Source organism: Larus michahellis, chromosome 7, assembly GCF_964199755.1.
Source record: "Larus michahellis chromosome 7, bLarMic1.1, whole genome shotgun sequence".
Lineage (NCBI taxonomy): Eukaryota > Metazoa > Chordata > Aves > Charadriiformes > Laridae > Larus > Larus michahellis.
In genome coordinates, this window is record NC_133902.1 from 54,308,062 (window position 1) to 54,330,953 (window position 22,892).

Genomic DNA, 22,892 nt, shown 5'->3' on the forward strand with positions numbered 1-22,892 from the left:
ATTTCACCCATGTGCCATGTAAGGCTTTACATTTTGAAATCTCCTATTGGCTGGAAAATTTAATTATTTTTTCTCATTTTGAAGATGGATTATATAACCAAATATATTTTTTTCCTTTTCCTTACACATTGTGATCCAATTCCATTTCAAGTTTTGGCATATTTTCTTCACTAGAAATTGTTTACACAGTTTGAAAGATAAAATGTAAATATTTCCATTGTCTTGGCGGCAATTTTATAAATATTCGTAAAACATACAGTAAAATGAAAGTAATTTTTGGAAAATCTAAAGGTCAAGCTTGATCTGATTGTGTCTCTTTGAGTTATACATTATTTTACCTATAAACTACTAATTAAAAAGTAAGTGCACTGTGCCCAATAAATGTCCATTTGTATTTGTGTTCTCCAGCAGTTACTTCTATCACAGAGAAGTAAACAACCATTTTATAATTTTTAATGGAAATGTATTATTTAATAATGTTTTAGCTTTTGTCTTCGATAACTCTTGCTGTAATTTTGTTAACGTAAAGTAATCTCTGCTTAGTTTGTACGGCATATTCAATAATGACACAATGCTTTTTAATACAAATACACTGAGTGCTGGCCTCAAATCCCAATGTCTACTAGACATCTTTCTAATTTGCAAATAATTTCAGTTTTTTTATTTTGCTGTTACGGACTGATAAATCCACAGCTTAGAACTCAGTCACAAGCTCTTCTTTCCCCCGAACTTCAATTCTGTGGCTTTATAAAAGAATACAACCATTTGAAATCAAAGTAATTCTCCCTTTTGTGAGGGTTCACTTTGTTAGTTCACTTAAGCTCTTGAGCTGGAATACTGAGTAGTTCCCGTTACCTGCGTGCTCTCTGGGGAGCCCAAGGAGGAAATGCAGATGGTTTTTAGGTAGGTCAACTGATGCACACTGAGCGTTTCCTTGACGTGCTACGCCTTGGCTAGAGTATATAATGGCAAGAACATCTGTAGCTGAAACTCCGGCACGGATAAGATGGTGTTGCAGAGCATGTGGAGGGGCTACAGGGAGCTGTGGGAAAGCGAGGACCTGGAAGTACTTTTGGCCTGGCTTCAATAGGGCAGGCAAAGCGTGCGCTTCTCCGGGCATCTGTGGAGTCAGAGGGGATCCTGCTTTCCTTCAGGCATCTCCCTTTGTGTCTATAAGGGTTGTGAGACTGTTTGATCTTGAGAAAGCTTGAGCTCAAAATTAGCCAGAAAACTTTCTGAACTCCTGCTTAATTTGTTCTGCTGTTGTTTTAAGTTTCCACCCCCCCCTCCACATTTGTTAGTAATTTTGTACAAAACTTCGCTCAGATAGGAGCTACTTCAGCAGCATACTGTGAATCTGTGAGCACACCTAACTTGCATAAAATTGAGTGTATTGCAGGTGCCCTCTCTTAACTAGGAAAATTTAAAGCTACTGGCTACAAATCCAAGCATGAAATGATCCAAAGTGGAACTCTGTATCTCATGTGGCCTTTTCTCCCTCATCTGAATTTAGCCCTCCAGTATACAGATGCATCTTGCTGTGCCCTTGCGCCCAAAGGCAGAGCTTAGCCTCCAGCGTCTGGGCAAAACACTCGCCAGCGCTCTCAGGCAGTAACAGATTGCAGTTCTGTAGTTGTCGGTACAGTATTAAAATTGCAGCTTAAGATTTCTTTTCATGGACCCAAAACACCACACAAGCATTAGGAGCGGTTTGTAGAGTGTCAGGCTGCTGGGATGAAACTTTTCCCGTTGAGTGCAGGGACAATTTCTTGCATGTCTATGGAATATTTATTAGTTCTCAGATAGCTCGTTAATTGGTATGAATGGGCAAGTGCATTTAGGGTCATACTATAACTAAGGTATTAAAGTGGTTGATCTTTGCTTTCTGTAGTTTGTTTCAGCTGAACTGTGGACTAAACGGTGGCAGCGTGGCCTTAGAAACACTTGCCTTGAAGTTTGCTTTGTCTGAGTTTTAGCCTGCCCTTGTGGTGCCCTGTGGCATTAACAGGGTCGTGTAGGCTGTGAAAGAGTTAAGTCTTTTGGGTACTGCTCAATGTTACTTATTTTATATAATAGGCTCTTTATTTTTTTATTTTTTTATTTTTTTAAAATATAGCGAGACCAAACTAAAGTCAGCATCTTTAGGAAGGAAAGACAGCATTCTTGTAAGAGCATGGGTCTGGGACTTCAGAGATCTGTATTCAGGTCTTGGCCCTAAGCTTGTTTCGGAATACGCTTGGTCTGACTTGGTGGAACCAGCTGCTAGGAGAACCACGGCCTCTGGAAAGCTGTGTGGGATGCCTCTGCTCTCCTGTTGACCTTACTGGAAATTGCTTCTCTTCCTCCTGCCCACTCAAGCCGTGGAGGCCTCCCCATCTCTCTCCTCCTTGGTCTCTTGGAGGATCTCACTTGTCTCACTGCCGTTGGCTGTGGAGCGATGGTTGGATCTGGCAGAAGCATCTTGTTAGACCTGTGGAAGGTCCCTCACCTTGTTGGAGCTGATTTCTTCGTTTCACAGGTGTGTTTCATTTGTCCAGTTCTTGTATATAGGTTGTAAGAAACTGTGTATTTGTATAACACACGGCTCAGGACTTGGACTTTGAAAACTTGGGTTCAAGTCCCTGTTCAAATCCCGTCCCTTTCTGTTGTCGTGACTGGCCTGTCATAGCTCAGTAGAAAATTAATTTTCCTTATTCTGGTACCTTCTGCTTTGTGAATAGTTCCAGGAACAACAATTTAACATCCCCTCGTGGCCCTTTTCAATACTAGTTTATTTTTGTGTTGAAGCCTTGGTTTATACAAGTGCAGTTCTCTTCTGCCTGACCAGTAACATTTCCAAAAGTAAAGGCATGGACAGTAGAATCGTGTGCTTCCTGCAAAATCATGTGTTTAGCATGTACAGATCAATTATATCCAGTTAACTCATTGGGTTTGAGTCTGATTCTCTCAATTATTTAAAAAAATAATAGGTACCATGATTATACAGATTTTATAAGCATTTCCACTGACACACTCCCTCAGTTTTAACTCAGTGATAGCGTACATGCAGCCCCTTCATGATCACTGTTTTAACCTTTGAAATAAATTTGTCTTTACATCTTCCTGTTTAGACTGTAATACACTTTATTCGTCTATAATAATTTCCTATTATTTTATGCAAACGCTCTTTATCTTTCTTTTTTAATCCAGGTAGTCTCTAGTGTAATAGTGACTAATCTAGATCCTATCCACCCCACTCCCCCAGCTCCTTCCTAATGCTGCCGTAACCTTGCTCAGGTTCTTTTCTGGTTTTGGGTTTTGGGTTTTTTTTTTCAGACATTATAACTCGAAATTCACTCCCAGCTTTTGTTACCTTGAGACTGAGACTGGCTTTCTTTTGTTTAGTTTGGATTCATTCCTCTCGTCCTATTCTGTTTTTTTTTAAGGAAAGGGAAATCAGTGTTCTGGGCATACTTTGTAATATCTATATATCCTTATGTCAGTATTAATCTCCGTGCTTTTGCCTTGTTCAAATACCACCCTATTTATTACATTGCTTTATTTTACAATAGCCTGGACCTCGCATAATTTCAATAACTGATGGTTTTCCATCTTGATCTTCCCAGCTACGGTCTGTAAAACAATTCTGTTTAGCTGGTTACTTATGTCTTGACTTGTATCTTTATTCTCAAATGTTTCCAAGCAGAAGTTGCAAAAATAGTTCTTGTTATATATAAAGAAATAGAGAATAGAGCCAGGTTTGAATTTCATTTTGGTCATTTCTGTCTCCTGCAGGAAATCCCTGCCGTTTCTTCATGTCACTTGCCTTCATGAACCTCCAGTCTTCTTCAGTAATTTGGTCTTGTAAAGTGATGGCAGGTTGTAGCTGTCAAGGGGAAAATGATTGCTTGGTATATAAGGGCATAAGCTTTTAAAAGGGTTTTAATAGCAGGAGAAAGGTTTTGAAATGGTCTCTGTATTAAAGGGCAAATGAACATATTAGGTTGATAGTGGCTTGGGGTATTAAACAGATAGGCTGCTTCATTTTGTGCCCACTGAAAATTTTTTTTCAGTACCCCAGACTTAGTTAAAATGTGAAATAAACAGGCTTGATGATCACAAAGGCTTGGATCTTCTTTCTCTGAGACATCTATGTTAGTAACAAACTCTTTGTTGACCATCAGAAGCTTGGCGCAGAGTACAGGGAACACATGCAGCTTTTGAGTAGGGTGATCTAGTTTTGTTACACCCTTATGACAAATCTGTCTTATACCTGACACGGACTCTGACAGCACTAACAATCTAATAAATCAGTCATGGGTAATGCATGCCGAAAGCTGCTTTGGGGAAAAAAAGAAAGGAAAAAGAGGGGCACTCAGGAGCAGACCAGGAGTATGTTTCTTTCTTCCCGTGGCTCTAAGGCAAACTGATTAAATCCTCTGTATTCTCTCAGTAAACTTATTGCAAGTTATTCCGATCTTCCTGTTCCTGTACAAATGCCAGCAGGTTTTATGTCTAGATCGAAATTATTTCTAAACAGGGGAAAAATAAAGTCTTAATCAGGTGTCAAAGACATCAGCTGGGAAATTGGCTGATCCCATCAGGAACACCATCATGGCAGAAGAGTAAAATTTTGAGAGCAAAGTTAGTACAAAAATTTTTGACAAAATTATGATCATTAGGATAAAAGTTCTTTCTGGTTCAGACTGAGAATTTGTCTAGTTAGGTTTTTGCCTTGGAAACACTTTTAATTTTTTGATCAGCTTTAATAGAGCGACTTCTCCAAGCCAGGTTAGCTGCAGAGTTTGGGGAGGTGTTGAGTCATCTCTCAAATGGGAAGGTAATAACAGAACTGGCTCTGGCACAAAAGAGAGAGAGAAGGAAGTAATTTTTTGAACTCTGAAGAGCTCAACTAACACATCTAATTTGGAAGTGAGTTGCCCGTGACCCAGGCAGAGGCAGAAAAGAAAGGCACCTCTGGTCGATAGGTGTCTCAAGTGTTACAAATAGGAAGCAATATGGAAGAGAGAGTAACGTCCGTCTGCGTCCTGTAAGGCAGACATCTTCTTCCTTTCCAAACCTGCCTTGCAGGTGCCCAGGGATCAATCCAAAGCTCCCCTCCTCGAGCACAATAGAAACTTGTTCTGAATAATAAACGTTAATTTTGGATGTGGCAACTCCTACTCTGAGCTCCTGAGTATGAATTAGTTTGCTGAAGTCTAAATGGTAATCTCAGAGGTACATATTGTTATGCAGACCGTGTGTATTCTGCTATGTCCTGCTCCTTCTCCAACTGATATTAATGTTAAAAAATTAATTGAGCATAAAGGTGTAGTACTAAGACCACAGAGCATGTCACGCTTTACAGCTTTTGTAGTTAAATAATTTAAAATTAAAATAATTTTATGCATAATTCTATGTGTATTTATTTATGTATATGGAGTATTGCAAAGTCTTTTTCATTTGGGACGTGACACATTAGTTGGCAGACCCTCTCAATGTGTCATCAGCTTGAATTGAGCCCCAAAATGTAGTCACTTCATTCCATCATCTGATGTTTTTTCAGTCACTCGTGCGGAACAGGGTTTTCTGGCAGGAAGGCTGAGCATTAAATAGACATAGAGACCAGATCACGCTACTCTCCCCTACGGTTGGTCTCCCTTGGACAGGATTAGCGGCTTCTGCTGTTGAGCTGCTGCTCGACTTGTTTATGGTCGATCCAAGGAATGACACCTGCAGGCCCCCAAAAGTGGTACATTTCTGGAGCAAAACTCTGCTCATTCTAGAAGGAGTTAAGACCTACCTACCTATTCTGCAGGGAGTACATGCGCTTCTTTCAACTTATGTAGCACATCCTAACATGAGAGAAAAAAGCCTTTTTTAAATGAAAAGAAAATGTTGTTTTTCCTGATGGAATAATGAACAGCATGGCTGTTTTTCCATTAAAAGCATTTTCTTGGCTTCACAGCAATTTGTAGGAGGTTTTCAGCTAATGTGCTCTGGAGATACACATATATGTGCGTACGTACATATGTGCAATGAAGCATATAACCTGCCCCATCTTTTTACCAAAGGTTAATGATAGCAGAGAGTAGGCACAAAAAAGAACTCCTTCCTACTTATTGCAGTTTCCTGCTCTCTAGGCAGAAAAAGTGGTAGCGTCATCTTTTCTCTTGAAAACAACACAAACACAATGAAAATTCAAAAGGAATGCAGTCAGGACCTTAATGTCTAAGCATCCACATGAATGAGTATTATAAGCCATGGATGAGTTAAATCTGGCAATGATGGCACTCTTAAGGTTTACGTAAGCAAAAATCCCAAACACTCCTGCTTCTGCCTATTGGTTCTGTTTGCTATTCCCATAACAGGATCATGATATATTGTGCCCAATTTATTTGGGGTTTTAATAGGATTTTGAAACAAGCCTTCAGCAAACAAAGAGTTTTGGAAGTCATAGTGACAATTAGAACTAAATAACTTACAACTTCAAGTTGTACAACTACAACTATGCAGAGGTAGAGTGCAATTAGTAAGACTGATTCCTGCTGTAACTCCTTGCAGTCTTTTTGGACAAATAGCAAGTAGAAAAAGTGGCTTATAAGTATAAGACAAGATTTAGAAAAAACAAGACCTTATATTTCCAAGACAAAGTCCCAATTGGGTATTTTTCAACAAGGTGTAGAACACCTATGAAAGTACAGAGATTAATTTTTCTCTGACATTATTCTATATCTTGTTTAAAACACAAGCTGAGCATATAGTCATCCCTGTATCTAGTGTCTTTTCAGCACAGTATATTGAACAATCAAGGGAAGAAAATCAGTTAAGTGCTGAAGAGGCTGGGAGAAAAGGCACAGTATCAAATTCATCCTCAAGAAAAGAAGTGTTACACTGACATGATCTGTGAAACTACAGTAACTGTAGGTTACCTATAGTTCGAGATCAGATACTGGAACCTGAGCGTCACTATTTATCAGCAATTGTTTGTGCTTTATAACCACACATGAACTATCCTCAATGATGCAAAATACCTTTCTAATTGTCTAAAAATAGAGGGGGATGTATATTGTCTCACACAGTCACTTCTAGAAATACAGTGAGAAGCTGCAAGGCGTTGAAAGCTGTTTTAGGTTTTCAAATTCAATCTTGGCAAGGGATTTTGTTCATTAGCACTGTCTCTTGTAGACCTTATGGAGGCAAGGTAATAGAAATCTTTTTTATTGATTGGGGCTGTACTTCAAGAAAGGCGTAATTGCCACCCTAAATTTAATCTTGTAGGTATTCATCTGGTGCCAATGTTCTGTTTTAGTATTAATGCCTTCCTGGAACTACTAAAATGAGTGCTAAAAACTTAACTTCATATTAACATTACTAACTATGATCTAGATCAATAAGTATTAGTAAAATATAGCAAGTTTTTTTGACGTCTGGTCCTTTGTCTAAGTGTTTGTTTAGTAGGAAACTTGCAAGGAGTGGCAAGTTTAATTTGCTTTTTTAATGCTCTGCATTTGGGATACTATTTACATTGGAGCAATTAATAACAAAATAAAAGAGGAAACTTAAAAAACAAAGAATAGGGAGTCATTTATTGGAAAACAGATTGGATACCTTTAAAAGCATTTTGCTATATTTGTTAGATTTGGGGAAAAAATGCTACTAATAGGAGCTAGGCGAAAGGGAGAAGGAATGTTCCTGTGAGTTATAGTACTGAAAAGTTTCCCAAGATTTTTAAACACTTAATTTGCAATATTCAAAGGTCTCACAGTCAGTATTTTTTATTCTTGTAAATTGACAGTAAGGGTCAGATGAAATTTTACATCTAGTTACCGTTGCAGCCCTGAAGGTTCAATCAAAAAATCCGTACTTGTGTCTTTGTTCCCCTAAGTTACCTCTGGAGGAGTGAGGGAATGTCAAAACTTCTGTATTCCTCCATCAAGGCACCAAGATTTTGGTCGACAGTTGCTCTGAACCTTCCAGTGAGACAAATGAAAGGAGAGCATGAATGCCCAGAGCGTGGTTTGGGATGTACCTTACTGAACCCGAGAGTTGTCCAAAGTGACAGTTGATAACTCTTTTTTTCCAGGAGAACTTATAATTGGTTTCCTTATTCCCTCTCTCTCACTCCTTCCTCCTTCTCCCAGGCTTCCTCCCACTACTCCATCCCATCCCACCCCATCCCATCCCACCCCACTCCACCTCACCCCACCCCACGTCAGTACCGCTGCCTTGGATGAAACACGCGGCTTGTCTTTTGCCCGCTGGTAGGCGAGCCTACCAGAGTGGATTTCTGTAAGTCTGAATTTTCCGATTAAGATGCACATTTCTGAGAGCGCCTAGATTTTCCAGCATTTTGCTAAGCCTCTGTTGTATGATTACAAAGCCAGTTTTCTAAAGTGCTTCCAGGGATTAAGGCTGTATGGCTACATGGGGACTTGTGTGTCCTTAGCATCTCAACCCTTGACTCATCTGGCAGCAATGTACAGCCATTACAGAGGACAAAAGAGAACTCAAGTGTAGATGCAGCTGAAAGCCAGAATTTTAGCAGGTATTGCAACTTAGAAAACCAAAGCAGTTTCTCAGCGGAAAGACGCTACAGGCTGGAGCCAGCATTAGTTAAACATTATTGAGGTCTTTCCCTTGGTAGTCACTGAAATTTCTCAGTAGAAGCAGGATCTGATTTATTCACTTTTCTCTAGACTCTGGGTAAACATACCTGTTTAAAAGAACAGGAAGAAATCAGGAAATTTATCTGTGCCTTCAAATTTTAATGGAAGCAGAATAACATGGCACTAAAAATCTTTATAAAATGGTCTGTACCATTTTAAAATCTTGTTGTTGCCCGGAACAGTCGTGATGGTGTCACTACAGCCATGGATCATGAATTTGAGTCTTGCCATAGATAAGTTTGAAAATAAATGTAGGTTTATTGACGTATGAGAAGGATTTGTGTTTTTTTTTTATTTATTTTTTTATTCTTCTGTGTGATTATATGAGGGTAAAAGGGAGAGAACTAGCAATTTCTTCACACTCTATCTTCCCAAATGGAAAACGTGCTCACTGCCAGATTATCAATACCCAAATGATCGTCTTCATTGTCCTGCTGTTATGTTATCTTCATCCTATTGGGAGCTGCAAAAAAGAAATGAGGATTCAGCTGCTTAAGGGACTATAGAAGAAACAGCCTCATGCATGTGGTGTCATGTAAGAAATATTATGTGCACGCGTTCAAATGATTTATTATAGTTACTGTATTTTCTTTGGAATTTTTATGTAATTACAGCAAAATCGCAATCCACATTTTTTTTTTCACAATTTTGACTTAGGTAACCAAAGTTTTTATTAAGCAGGGAATGAAGAACATGTTTTTGAAAGGGATTAAGCAGTGAAATGATGAATGGAACTGTTTCCAAAGCGTGCGCATAAAGTGATATCATCTAGCTAAGGCTGATTTCTGCTCCATCGCTTCAACAGGAAAATAGCTATATTGCTGAAATGATTCGGCTTAGGCTCTATTATTTGCGGTGGTGCTTGACAGTTATGGAGTTGGAATTCAATTTCTTTCATCTAAAGCAGGTGTGCCTTAAAAAAATCACTCTGCCACTTCTGTATAACGCATGGAGATTGTTGGCGTCTTGCCTGAAAACGTTTCAGTGCACTTATCCCATTTTCATACAGCAGAAGTTGTCCATGAATATCATCTTGGTTTAAATACATGAGTGAATTTTCTTTATCCCAAAACAAGATAATAGATGATATGAAAAGCTGTATTTTATGCCAGCACATAGATTTAAGAACCCGTTTTGAAGGGCAGTTTTATAGAAATCTATATTATAAAGCACATAAAGATGTTGATATTAATTTATTATTCAGGACAAGAAGAAAGGTGCTCCTTAATCTTGATGTATCTGTATTTGATATGACAGGTTAACCTTGATATTAGCATCATGTATCCAATGTTACTTCCCTCTTTCAGTCTAAAATACCTTACCGTAGTTTCTGATAGTGATGTATCCAGGTAGCGGTTGTTTATTTGTGAATAGTACGTGGCACATTTATTTTATCTGAAAAGAGAGTGTACTTCTACAAGTGCCTGCTGGGATTTACACAGAGTAAGGATTTGATTTAACATGGAAAATGTGTGTGTAATATCGGGAAGAGCGATATATATTTATTGAGGTCAACTGAAAACATATGTGTGTGTCTGTGTCATATCACATATTTCTGTATATCTATATACACATTTATACTAAGATACGTATCTGGATTTTAGATGTGTATATGTAATTTCATGTATAAAATAGGATGTATAACGAAACATAAAATGCTGCAAAGGCCCCGTCCTGCTTTCTTTTGGTAAAACCATGTGTGAAGGAAGTTGGAGCATACATTTAGTACCAAACGGGACAGAAACGTGTGTTCATGTTACACACAACTCTGCGATTACTCCAAAACCCCATTCTGAAGGAATTTGTCAACTGAAGTCAAAACGTATCAGAGAAGACTTTCAGTAGACTGATTTCTCCTGCGTTCATGAAACTCTAGAGAGCAAAAGAAAAACATTGTAATTTCCAAATCGGTAATGCTCTCTCCCATTTAGACTTAAAGAGAAGATATATTTTTATTGCAGGGGAAACATCAGCAGAAGTCCAGAATGAACACTTTTGTAAATATTCTTTCTTCATAAGCTTCTCTGAGATTAAAAAGGCGTTCAAGTATTCATACACACTACAGGTTTTCATTTTACTGTGCACTACCATAGCATTGTAAATCCTTTACGGACCAGTGGCAGGCTTTGGTCATCACTAGGATGGAACACACATGGAGACCTCCAGGCTAGCAGGGACCCGAGGTGGCGAGTTCACTGGTAGGGCACTTCGATGTGTGGATTTATCCGGGCATGCCTGGAAGCCTGAGCTCTTGGGTGCTTCCAGGTCTAAACCAACTACAGTGTGTCAGGCTGCCTCTGAAGACAGCCTGAATCCCTGAACAAGGACATGTCTTGAAGGTATTCAGTGGAAGTCCCAGTCATTTTTCTTGCTTAAATAGCATTAGCTACTCCTACATTCCTTTGTAATAAGCAAGCAAATTGTCTGGCATACATGTTTATATTTGACTTTCCCTTTTTTTTCTCATATTATTTCAATTTCTTTCTCAAATCATTTACGAATAGGCACACCGGTTTTTCCTAAAACTCCACTCCAGCTTGTGTATTCACAGATGCCGAGCACAGTTTGTATACCTTGAGCACGCTGATTTGTGATTTAGTGTCTCTTGATGTATAAATGAACAAAATAATAGTGACATTAAGGTCACTAACTGCAGCAAAGGGTTGCCTAATATGAGAAATTGTTTATTAAAAACATCTCATATTTTCAGGCTGTACTGAAATCAATAATATGTTTAATTTTTGGAAGGCAGTCACTGGGTTCATTCATAGGGAATGAATGGCCTGTTGCTGTTCGATTTACTGGTAAATTCCAGTGTTAAAAAGATCTGCTATCAGGTTTGCCTTTTCTTAATTATTATTTTCTGTAACGAGCTACACTTCTCGGTACCTTTATGCCTTCGAATAAATATTCAACAGACAGGCGACTTTAGAGCATTAATATTTAAACTGTTATTGGGAAAATACACCATCATGATAGCTTGTAGTGTAATATTATGTACTGTTTATATCTAACTAGATAACATTGTTTAGCTTAAATTAATTCTGTTGACTTAATTAATGCTATTACTTTAATCTATTTCGAAAGGAAAAAAAGAAAACCCAAGGAAAGCGTGATGGTATCAGATAGGACAACAGATACAATAGGAGTTTCAGCTTTCCGAAAAGCTCCCTGTTGTACAAATGATGCAGTGATTGTCTTGGTCTCTCTTGGGACTCCTGCCAAAGTTTTTAACAGTGGTTCCACTGGAAAAGGGCCTGTTTAGTCTGTTTTGTTTGGGTCGCCCCTTCCAGCCCCGAACAAATGTGCTCTAATGGCTGTTTTGAATGTAAAAGTCAGCGGGAGCATTTGTCTTCATGTCTGCCACGAAACTTGCTAAATTATCTGGCTCTCTCAAAGAGTCAATACAAATTAAAAATACGCAAAAGGTTTCTAAGAGAGTGATTGCTATTCTAGCAAGTTCATTAGCCTTCTGAGGAATGCTGTTGGCAGGCTTTGTTTAGCAGAAGTCCAAAACAAAGTAAACCAAAAATGTCAGAAAATGAATTGCAAATCACTTGGCAATATAAATGTGAGAACTAGGATGTAGATGATGAATAATTTGGGAAAATTTATATTGTTCCTACAGGAATCTTAACTGCACAAAGGGGAACTATACCAAAGATTACAGCAGAGATAGGGGAATAACTTGATTAAGCGAATATGGGCCGTCCAGCTTTTCCAAATGCACCGGCAAAACCAGGCTCCTGACACTATTTAGTTTGTGGAAAAAAAAAGGGAGCTCTGCAGAAAGGCCTTTTTTTTCCCCAGTTCCATCCATCCATCTATCTATCTATCTATCTATCTATCTATCTATCTATCTATCTATCTCCTGGGTGTTTTCAGTATATACTGAGGAAAAAATGCTGCTAAAAATGAATTTTTTGCTCTAATTTTGTGAGACTAAGTTGAAGACCAGAAATTAAGTTCACAGGAGCAAATCCTAAACTGAAGACGTGGTGATTACCTTGTACCTCCTTCCCCAGGAAAGGGAGGTGGGTGGGATTCGGTTAGCTGCAGGTGCAGTCACCTGGAGCATCCCTTGTCGGCTGCTGCTGAGGGAAGAGAAGAGGCTGCTCCCCTCCAATTTAATCCAGGTTTTTTGACAAATTTTACATGCCACTGCTACTGTATTGTTCCCATTATTTGACGACACATAACAGAAGCAGAGCAAAGCGTGAGTTTTAACTCCCTTAGCAAAACATGGTGGTCAATCTCACAAGAAGGAGAGAAGACTGCAGACGACACAGCCAAGGCTAACGTGCCTTTTCTTTGGTCTTCATGGAAAGGTTAAATGTGACAAAAAGTTCAACATGATCAGAATTAACAAAGGAACAAGAATGCAAAGGGGAGTTGGGGAGAAACTGAGTATTTAGATTCAGAAAAGTCAGATTTAAGGCCTGCTTACAAGGTTAAATCACCAGGCAATAAACTGGGATTTGAATTTACGCTATGCTATCTACTGTGCATTAACTCCCCATATGGAGTCTTAGCGTATAAGAGAAGTGTTACATGAAGCAGCTTTTCCAGGTCAACAGGGCCTCATAGAGTTTACCCCAGGCTATTTAAAGATGCATTTTCTAAACCAGCAGTGATTTGCTTTGAGAACTCACAACGGATATAAATAGTCCCAATAAACATAGTAAGTCTCTTTAAATGAGAAAAAAAATGGAAAAGCAAGAGAAAAAAAAAAAAAGCAGCCAAAGATTCAGACTAAGTTGGTATCTAGAAAGATACTAACACAAATTATTAAATAACCAATTTATAAGCCCCTCAACTGTAATGAGGTAAGCAGCCACCAGGTGCAGATACGGTTTTCACTTTAGAGAGATTTCTGACATGACTCAGTCACTCGTGCCTGTATGATTCAGATGAAATAAGTAAGGAGCAAGCCCTGTTTGGGTAAGAATTATCAAGGAAAAATTTATCAACATCAATTTGATCAATTTTGCCGGTCTGTAGGCCCTGATTTTTCTACTGTTTTCTATGTTCATTAATGTCTCAGACAATGAGATGACACATTTTTGAACAATGTCACATTTGGAGGTAACGCAAGCAGGCTTAGAATTAAAAATCTTTTTGATAAATGGGTGAAACAGCTTGAAATCCATAAGAGAAAATTAAGGAAAGACAATAAAAATGGTGCTTGCAGAGGAAAAATAAACTGCAGAAATGCCAAATGGGAAATAAGTGATAAGGTGTCAGCATTGTGGAAAAGACTGGGCAGGTTGCTGTTGTAGTGCAGTCAGAGAAAAATGTAAATCCGTTGCTGCAAATGTGTTAACCAAAGACTCAGGAGCTGCTGGGCACTAGCCCGTGATGGCACACAGCTACAACGCATCGGGAAGGAGATGGAGAAACTGGAGAGAGTTTAGACAAGAGCAAGAGAGAACAGGCTTTGAAACTTGTTTGGATTCGTTTAGGAAAATGGGAGAAAATCAGGCAGGTGAGAGTCTAACTGGCTTAGAACATGTAAACGTTGTTACTGAAAGACCTGTGATAACTTTTCTCCGTTCCCACCAAAGTTACCCCAAGAAGTATCAGTTTTACTTGCAGCAGATTGGGTTTATGTTCAGTGTTAGGAAAAACAAAACTGTGCTCTAATGATGTAGTTAAATACTTGAATAACTGCTTAGATAAATCGTGAGATTTCCGTGACTGACAGGGTTGGAGAAGAAGTTGATTAAAGCCTGTTCAGAGATTGTTCGCTTATACCTGATCCAGTCTGAGAAATTAACTCTTGGGAGGCCCATCAACCCAAATTTTCTACAGTAATATGGGTGTGAATTCCTGTGTTTACAGTCTACTATAATCCATGCTAGTAAATGAGCTTTGTATTTTAATATCTCTCATAATATTGGGTTTTTTTGGAGGGGTAGCTCATTTGCTTTCATATAATATAAGCCACGTAATTTAAACTAGACACCATTAAATCCATCACTTTTATTACTAAGTTTGATTCTAGTTTTCAGCAAGACTCATGGATTGAAGGAAACCTGTTAATTCTCTTTTACTCAGAACGTTTCCTTCTCCACATCAAAGCAATGAGCGTTCCTATCAGTGCAGCCAATCAGTATTTCTGTAGAATAAGCCGTGAAAGTGAAGAGTGCTTCAAACGGTCTTAAAAAATGTGAGATGAATCATTGCTAGAGAGAGCCATGTGTTTACACGTGTCATTGATGGCTTGGCATTCTGGACATACATAATACGCAAAGCCTTTTTCTACTTTCTTTTCCTTTCAGGACTGATTTACTGTGTAGTAGTTTATTCATGCGAGAAAGGAAGCCTGGTTTTTTTTTTTTTGATTTAATATTTTCTGTTAAGTGCAACAAAGTTCCATTTCATTTGTGAAATGACAAATATCATACTTCACACTTTCATAACTAGAACAATGCTCTAAAGCAATCCTGGTAATCTTGGTCTGCTGTATCAAAAAGGGCAACTCTTGACCTTCTGAGGGAAAGTCTCCTGGATATAAACACCTGCAGAGAGTAACTCCAGTTTATCTTGGCATATTCCTGCTTCCATTTGGACTTCTTCTATTAATTATTTGAGAAAATGTGCACCGTATTTTCCTAGGCTACAGCCAACCTGTTTAATAGATTTTTATATACAGAAAATGACAATATTTACGCATCTTATCTACATCATCTGCATTTCAGTATTGATATAGGAGCTGTAATGTAGTATGAGAATGTACTTGTTAAGAAAAATCCATACAGAACTTTAATTCTGATATTAAAATCTAATTATCATTAACAGAATAAAGGGACTATCTGAACAGATTTTCATCCTTTCTCTTAATGCATTATGGAATTGAAATGAAAATATGTTGATTTTTGCCCCTAGCCTTTGAGTATAGATAAATGACAGGGCAACCTGCCTTTTTGAAAGCTGGAGATGGGGTCGTCGGGACATCTGAGTGGAACAGTGTTTGAGTTGTGGGAAATGACCGTGGCTTAAAAATGTGGCCTTTAACAATGGCAAATGTAAAATGTGTTGGATGTTTGTGATTGTGGAAGGGAGGAGATTCTCTGAGAAACAGGTGGTGCAGGATATGAAATAAAGCAGCACTCAAAATCGAAGGGGAAATTCAAGTTGATATATACCATGAACCACAGGCAAGATGGAAAAAAAAGGTTTTGTCTTAGTGGTGAATCAGGGGATAAACTGGACTCACTGACATACACTGACGTGGTGGTCAGATCCAGCCCAGCTGTCAGATGTTCTGTAGCCTTGCAAAGCATTCTGTTAGTTGGACATGGTTTATTGGTTTCTTTTGGGAGGATTGGGAGTGAGGATAATGTTTGCCTGACTCAATGCTTCTCAAATTCACGCAAAAAAAAAAAGATTTGCAGGAACTGGACTTCAGTTTGCTTTGGTCAATGCCAGGAAGAAAGAAATCATTGTTTCTTCATAAGGCAAGGGGAACAGCTATCACAGCACGAAGATACAGAGCAGGGCAGTGTTGCCTGTTTTGGCTGTCATTCGCCTTGGAAGGGCACAGAAGATTTAGCCCCATCAGCTCTGTCTGAGCACATGCTGGAGCATCCAGTTGGTAATGGAGTAGGGAGCGCTAACGGGTGCTGGGAGAGTTCATCTGGCAAAAGAGCCTCTAACAAAGTTACTTGGAGGAGCGAGATGGATCCCTCTGTGAGCAGGAGAGCTGTTTTGCTGTTTTGCCACTTTTGGGTAGGTCTGTAGTGACATTTAATGTAGACTTTGAGGTCAAGCTCAGCAAGATGAAGTGGGCTGTCTGTGGACATCGGAAACTGGAGTGGAGAAGGAATGAAGAAGACCAACTGCTGCTCGCAGACCTCCTGGGTGCAAGGCCTGAGGTTTCACCTTGCGAACAAGAGGCACTGTTAGGAAGGGGGAGGGGTGAAAAGCACGTGGAGGGGTGTCTGGTGGGGAGGAGCAGGTTGCCTTTGCAATTTAGAGAAGCTTCCAGGCTTGGGCTGGACTGCAACCAGCTATTTTTCTCCAGGTTTGCTGTGTAGATGATCAGTGGGTTTGGACAGGAGCACTGCATTAAGGATGACCCTAACTACCAGAATAGAGACAGCTTTTGTGGGTTTTATATTTGAAGTATTAAACAGTTCAGTAAGGGAAAAATTTGTACAGAACTTGGATACAGGGTTATTTTGGCAGCTTAGCAGTCATTAAACTTCCTTTAAACTGTTTTGTAACCTTATTTACATCTTTCATAAAGTTAACAAGACTTTAATCCATTTTCCTGTGAGCCATTTCAATTACATTTAGTTATTTTTGTCCCTCTTACCATAAGAATCAGTGGTTTTGGACTTTACCTTCTTTTCACATGCTGAACCAGTGTGGCCACTTCTGCAAGCACAGACATTTGGTCTTATGCATCTGCTTCCAAACAGACATTTTTGCTCACAATGTGCTACAAATAAAAAATAAAGTTGTTTAGAAATATACTTATTCTAAGTCTTGTAATTAGGAAGGGAATATTTAGATGCTTTTAATGGAGGAAAGGGCAATAAATAAAAAAATATTGAGGCATTAAAGATGGTTTGCCATAGGCTTTTTCATACCTATGTGTCTGTTGTGTGTACAATTTTCTTTATTTTTTCCTTTTCTCCCCAATGATGGGGAAAGAGAAGACTTTGCCAAAGTAATCGCCTCGCCTCAGTCAGAAATGGACCAGTGCAAGGCCTAATTTTGAAAGCTAGGATACGTTCTGGGCATTGGTGGTTGGGTCAGATTTGTGCCAAAACTGATTTTCTTTTGTTCCAATTGAAATAAAACAACAGCTGTTAAAAGATCCGTTCTTGACTTGAGATGAAGAGATATGTTAAATATGTACGCACAAAGGTGACGCTATCACAATAAATAACAGGGAGAATTTGGTGAATTGCATACTTTACACCTCTGGAAACCAGGGCATAAGAATATGTAATTTCATGGTCCCACGGAACCAGTAATGAGCTACTTATTCCAAATAAAAAAGAATCAGAAAAACTTTTTTATCTTATCTATAGTTCCGGTGTGCTTATAGAGGCCCATCCATTTGAAGATATTCTGTTAGTAAAAGAATCAGTGTCCTTTTTTTCAGGGGAGAAAAAAGATAATAAATTGAATTAGTCAAATTTCAGCCAGTTTTTCATCCTCATTAGCAGTTTATGTTGTTATGACATTGTTTTGGCTTAGAGGAAAGAGAAGAGCCAATTCATAGGGCACCAATTCAAGAAGAACACACATGTCATAGTATTTTAATTAGATCTCATGAGTTAAACCACCTATAAATATTGCCAGAATATTGTATCCTAGTTACAGGCAGTCAAACTAAATGCCTTCAAAACTGGTCAGATGTGTATCAACAAATGGCATCATATTTTCTTGTGTGGCAGAGACATATAGGAGGCTGCAAACCATACACCGTTAAGACAGATCTGAAAATGAAGTAGACGCATGTCTATGATCCAATACCATTTCCTTCGTCATGGAGCAAAGTGTTCTATCAGATCTGAAAGATTTTAATGTATCCTTCTGAGGGTTTTTTCATAGAAAATCAATTTCAACAAATTGAGGGGCTGAAGGAACAAATTCTAGGATTTCAGTTTGTTAGGCTTAGGTTCTGATTTTGACACAGACCTAAAGTCATGCAAATTCTTTGTGTTATGATCTGAAGTCTTAGAGGTAGACTGGGCCAGTGAAATTTCTTTAGAAAACACCTAGTGAAGTCCTATGCCATCCAAATGCGATTCTCAGTCATACGAATTGTTGTAGTGGCCTTGGAAGGCCAGCAACAAGACGGGTAACAACGTCTGGAATTCGTATTGGTTTTGTTCTATCAGCTTATCATAGCAGGTGACGCTCAGTGAGGAGGTTGAAATTTTGCCAGAGTAGGGAATATTAAAATCTAAATATGTATAGTGAACTTCAGGCCTGACAGCTATGGGACAGAGGAGCGAAGGAGCAGACTTACTGCCACTCTACACATCCTGAAAAGGAGAGGCTGCAAACAGCTTGGTAAACTCTTGTGAGTACAGTCAGGTAGTGAGGGTTCATGCTATGTCAAAACTACTGACCCGCACCGTGTCCAGAACAAGAACACGTAGAGGCCTGGACATGCTGGTGACCTCCAGGTGCTCCTTTTTAAAAAGCCAGCTGTGTCAGATGGTTATCTGCTGTAGGACTCCAGTGACCTGGAGCCAGCGACTCACCTCCCTAGTATATGAGCTAGTTGATATATTTCCGCTATTTTGAAAAGGTGAAAGTGCTGTTTTGTTGAAGCAAGTTTTTACGAAGCCAACTTGTTTTTATTAGGTGTCTGTTGCAAAACACTCCGTGAGACCCAGAATAGGCAGCTGCAAACCTCTGAACTTCTCCTTCGTCTGAGAGGGGGAGGCCCATGTTTGAGTCCTAGGTTTGGATGGGGCAGAGGAGGAATGAAATCACGCTCAGTCTGGAACAACGTGCTCATCATCTGCCGACTGCTACTTCAGCTCCTCCACGAACTTTGAAAGAACTCAGATTTATAACTGGAAAAATTACAGAATTTCATTCATTGGAACAAAAAACCATTTCCCAGTAGGGAATGTGTTGTCAGCAGAAGGGGCTCCTTGTGCCTGCACCAGTGCTCTTCCACTGTACTAAGCTAGATGAGAGAGAACTGTGTATGGTATTGCTGCCATTCATTTGCTATGAACTTGGGCTGCGGAAAAATGGAAGTTGAGTGTCCTTTCAGCTTGGTAGTGGATAAAACAAGAACAGGGTAAGGCGAAGAGAGGTGGACTCTTCTGGAGACCCCTATAGCAGCTTGGGGTGTACTGGTTCGCATGGGCAGAAGAATAAGCATTAGATAAGGTACTAGGCTTTTTTTCCATCTATGGTTTCTTTGATTCTCGGTTGATGCAAACAAAGAAAACAAAGGAAAAAGATTTCCTCCTTTGCTACCTGCCTGTCTCTCCCTCTCCACCCACTGCTTCCTGCTGTAGTGCTCAGAAAAACAACGGCTCGGTTAGGAGAAAAGTTAAAAACATTTTGGAAGAAAATTGGAAGTGAAATCACACAGGATAATAATATAGCTGAAGTTCAAATGAATATTTCATAAATGTATTTACAAGGCATACTAAGCCACTAAACACTAAAAATGACATGGGCTATGTATGCATTATCCTGTACAGATTCAGCAAAGAAAGTCATTTAAAAAGCTAAGCTTATGTTAAAATTATAATCAATAAATGCCCCTTACAGAAAGAGATTTATCCCTGGGAGTTAAAAGAACAGAGCTATAATTTGCATGCGAACTACATTCTTTAAAAAAAAAGATTTTTCTTTTTTAAGGTTTGAAAGGGTTACATAGGAAAGCTAGAAGAAAGCCTGTCTGAGATGTTGTTCAGTGCGGAGAGAGAGAACGAGGAAGAACGTTGAGGAAATTATAAGGCTATAAGCTTGACACTTATAACATGCAAATAAAGAGAAGATATTCTGAAGGGCAATGAGGAGCCGGTACGGGTTCAATAATATTAGAACAGAAGATAGCAGCATGAATTTTAATGATGAAGATCCTTCACGACTATAACCTTCTTATACTTTATAATTAATTATTAGAATTATACCTTGATCCTGCATTCAGAGCCTTAAACAACAGACTTCTATCCCTGGCCAGAAGCCCTCTGACTTTACTGGGTTGTGTTCTGGCTGTATCTGTCAGTGTCATCAGATTGTACTGTCAGGTCTTCACTGCTTTGGTCTAACGTTTCTTTTCTAGCTCAAGAAAAAGAGAGATGTGAGTTAACACCGCAGGAGGCAAGGGGAAGCCACAGGCATGGAGCTTTAGACTGGGTATCTGGTATGGAATGGGAAGGAAATCACTGATGGAAACATCGTGATCCTGGGATAGTGTTTCTGTGTTTTCAGAGAGGGAATTTTTGGAATATTTGTGCTGAAAGCTGGATGTGAATATGAAAGCTAAAAACAGAGTCATAAAGAAAAAGCTTCTAATGGAAGAAGCCGAATCTATGAAGCTGCTGGTTTCTATAGTTGAGATATGTTGAATATTTCAAACGACATTTTTTAACCTGTCCCCCCAAGAGGTAATTTCCCTGCATTTGCAATACACTTCGAAACTTGTCCATTATTCCTTAAACTATGACCATCAAAGTCATAGGTATTTATCAAGGATAATGTGTGTATTCCACCATAAACCTTATTTGTTGGGACAAATGACCTATTTTATTGATTCTCTTTCAGAAGCTATTCTGTTCAGTTACAGATGAGTGGGGAAGAAAACTGTTCTCTGACCTCTTTATTTGCAGTCTGATAAAAGAGGACTATGGTGTTTTATCTGTTACCAATGGCTCCTAAAAGTCTGCTTTCACTCTTGCCGAGTTCTGCAGTTTAGTTGTGCCCAGAGACTGGTGAAACTGTAAGAAAAACAGCCCACAAAGACGTCTATGGAATGTCATTGTGAGTTTGACTGATTGTAGCATTAAGAAATTAATAATTAACTGCGTTAAATGGACATGCAGTTTCATTGCACATCGTTGCAAAAGAGGCAAAGCTTTTGCTTGTATGATCTCATCTCCAAAATGTAGCAGACCTGTTCTAAATTAGATATAAGCTCCTTAATGTGTGGTAACTACTTCTGACAACACAGGCCAGTCTTGCTCTCTGAGACATTTTGAAAATACTTTAGACGTAGAATTATTCTGACTTAGGCATTGCCAATCTTCATTGCAACAGAACTGAAAATCTGCTCTAGGTTACTGTCAACGGTGTCGTCTGCTGAAAGGTTGAAGCATTTCAGAGTATCACTTGTGATAGAGATCTAGGTCCTTTTTTCCTGGTGAAAGGGGCATCAGTATTTGTCCTTCTAAGTATTTAAATTAATTATTAGGGACCTAAAAGTAGGGGATGTTATGTTTTAATTTTTTTGGTTTTATAGAAGACTGAAGAGAGGAGATTTAGAAAAGATTTTATTGTGGCAGCTATATCTACTGTGGCCTCCGAACATCTTAAACTGTCCATGTAGGCTTAGGCCAATGTGAGTTAGAAAATGCACTGATGAAGGAGATCTGTGACTTCTTATTAAAGATAACTCAAAAGCAGGTATCCAAGATGAATTTTCAGTATTTGTCCATTGTCTCTTGTTGGCTTAATGGCCTACTCTGGCGAGCTATCTCAGTATAGAGGACTGAAAAAATTTTTTCCTTCTGAGAAATGTCCAGAAAATAGTAGTGGAAGCCTCCGTAGATCCTTTGATTTAGTAACCCTACTGGGTGTGTGTTGGGAAGTTAATGAGGAAAAAATGAGGTTTAGCGTGTAGATGAAACCTGTATCTGTGTTTCCATCACTGCCATCCTGACAAGGACAGCCGCATGAATACATAGGCTGAAAACAAAGAATGAATCTGGGGTTATTGAGTCTCCTCCTCCCCTTGAAAAAGCCCCAGGGAAACAATCCAGGCCTAATTGTTTCTGGACAGTGAAGAAGGTACAGTGATTGCCAGGAAAAACTATCCTGATTCTTACTTGTAGAGTGAGATGAAATTGTGAAATGGGAAAAAATTGGATGAAAAATATGGAAAAATATATAATTAATAGATAATATAAATAATAATTTCACATACAATATAATAAAAATACATAGTTTTTAGATAATATTTAATAGACTAAATTAATGCAGTATATGACAGAGTATTTGAATGTCATGAATATGTTGCTACTACTTTCGTATCTTAAAAGTGAATGTTTTGTTCTGTTGTTGAGTTTAAAGCCAAAGTTGGTAGTTAAAGTGATGCAGATCAAGACCGTACGCAGCCTTGTTGTCGATACTGTAGTGAAGCACAGAATCCGGGCATATGCACCCGAGCAAGAAGGAGGTGGTGAGCATGGGGAAACCTGGGGGCCTTTCCTGTGACAAAGCCATCTTGCAGAGCAGCGTAGTGTGATGAACCAAACGCCTCCTTGCCAGGAACGCGCTGGTGCTGGCAGAGCGTGTGGATTTGTCCCACTCTTCGTCTGCTGCTGGAAGATGGGAAAGAGGCCAAAGTAAAGAGAGAGCAACAAAAAAGAGGTAACCAGAGGTTGGTTGCTCTCTTCTTTGCTGCTGCTCACTGGTGCCAGAGCCGAGGCGAAGGCGAGCACTTCTTTGAGCAAGGGAGGCGCTCAGAAGGCTTTTTAAGTTCAAGTAGATAAACGGTTTTTTTTTTACGTTGAGTTCTGGATTTGGACA

The 22,892-nt window shown here is 39.0% G+C and overlaps 1 protein-coding gene across 1 annotated transcript in view; it reads right to left on the reverse strand.

Moving 5' to 3' along the window:
• Positions 1-8,729: 8,729 nt before the first annotated feature.
• The window catches only part of LOC141746602 (von Willebrand factor D and EGF domain-containing protein-like), a 187,291-nt gene continuing 173,128 nt past the window's right edge, over positions 8,730-22,892 (reverse strand). The window contains exons 28-29 of the mRNA XM_074595441.1: positions 16,997-17,094; positions 8,730-9,111 (exon numbers count right to left, since the gene is read on the reverse strand). Of these exons, the coding sequence (XP_074451542.1) occupies positions 9,097-9,111; positions 16,997-17,094 (113 nt within the window). The 3' untranslated portion in view covers positions 8,730-9,096. The remainder of the gene's footprint in view (positions 9,112-16,996; positions 17,095-22,892) is intronic.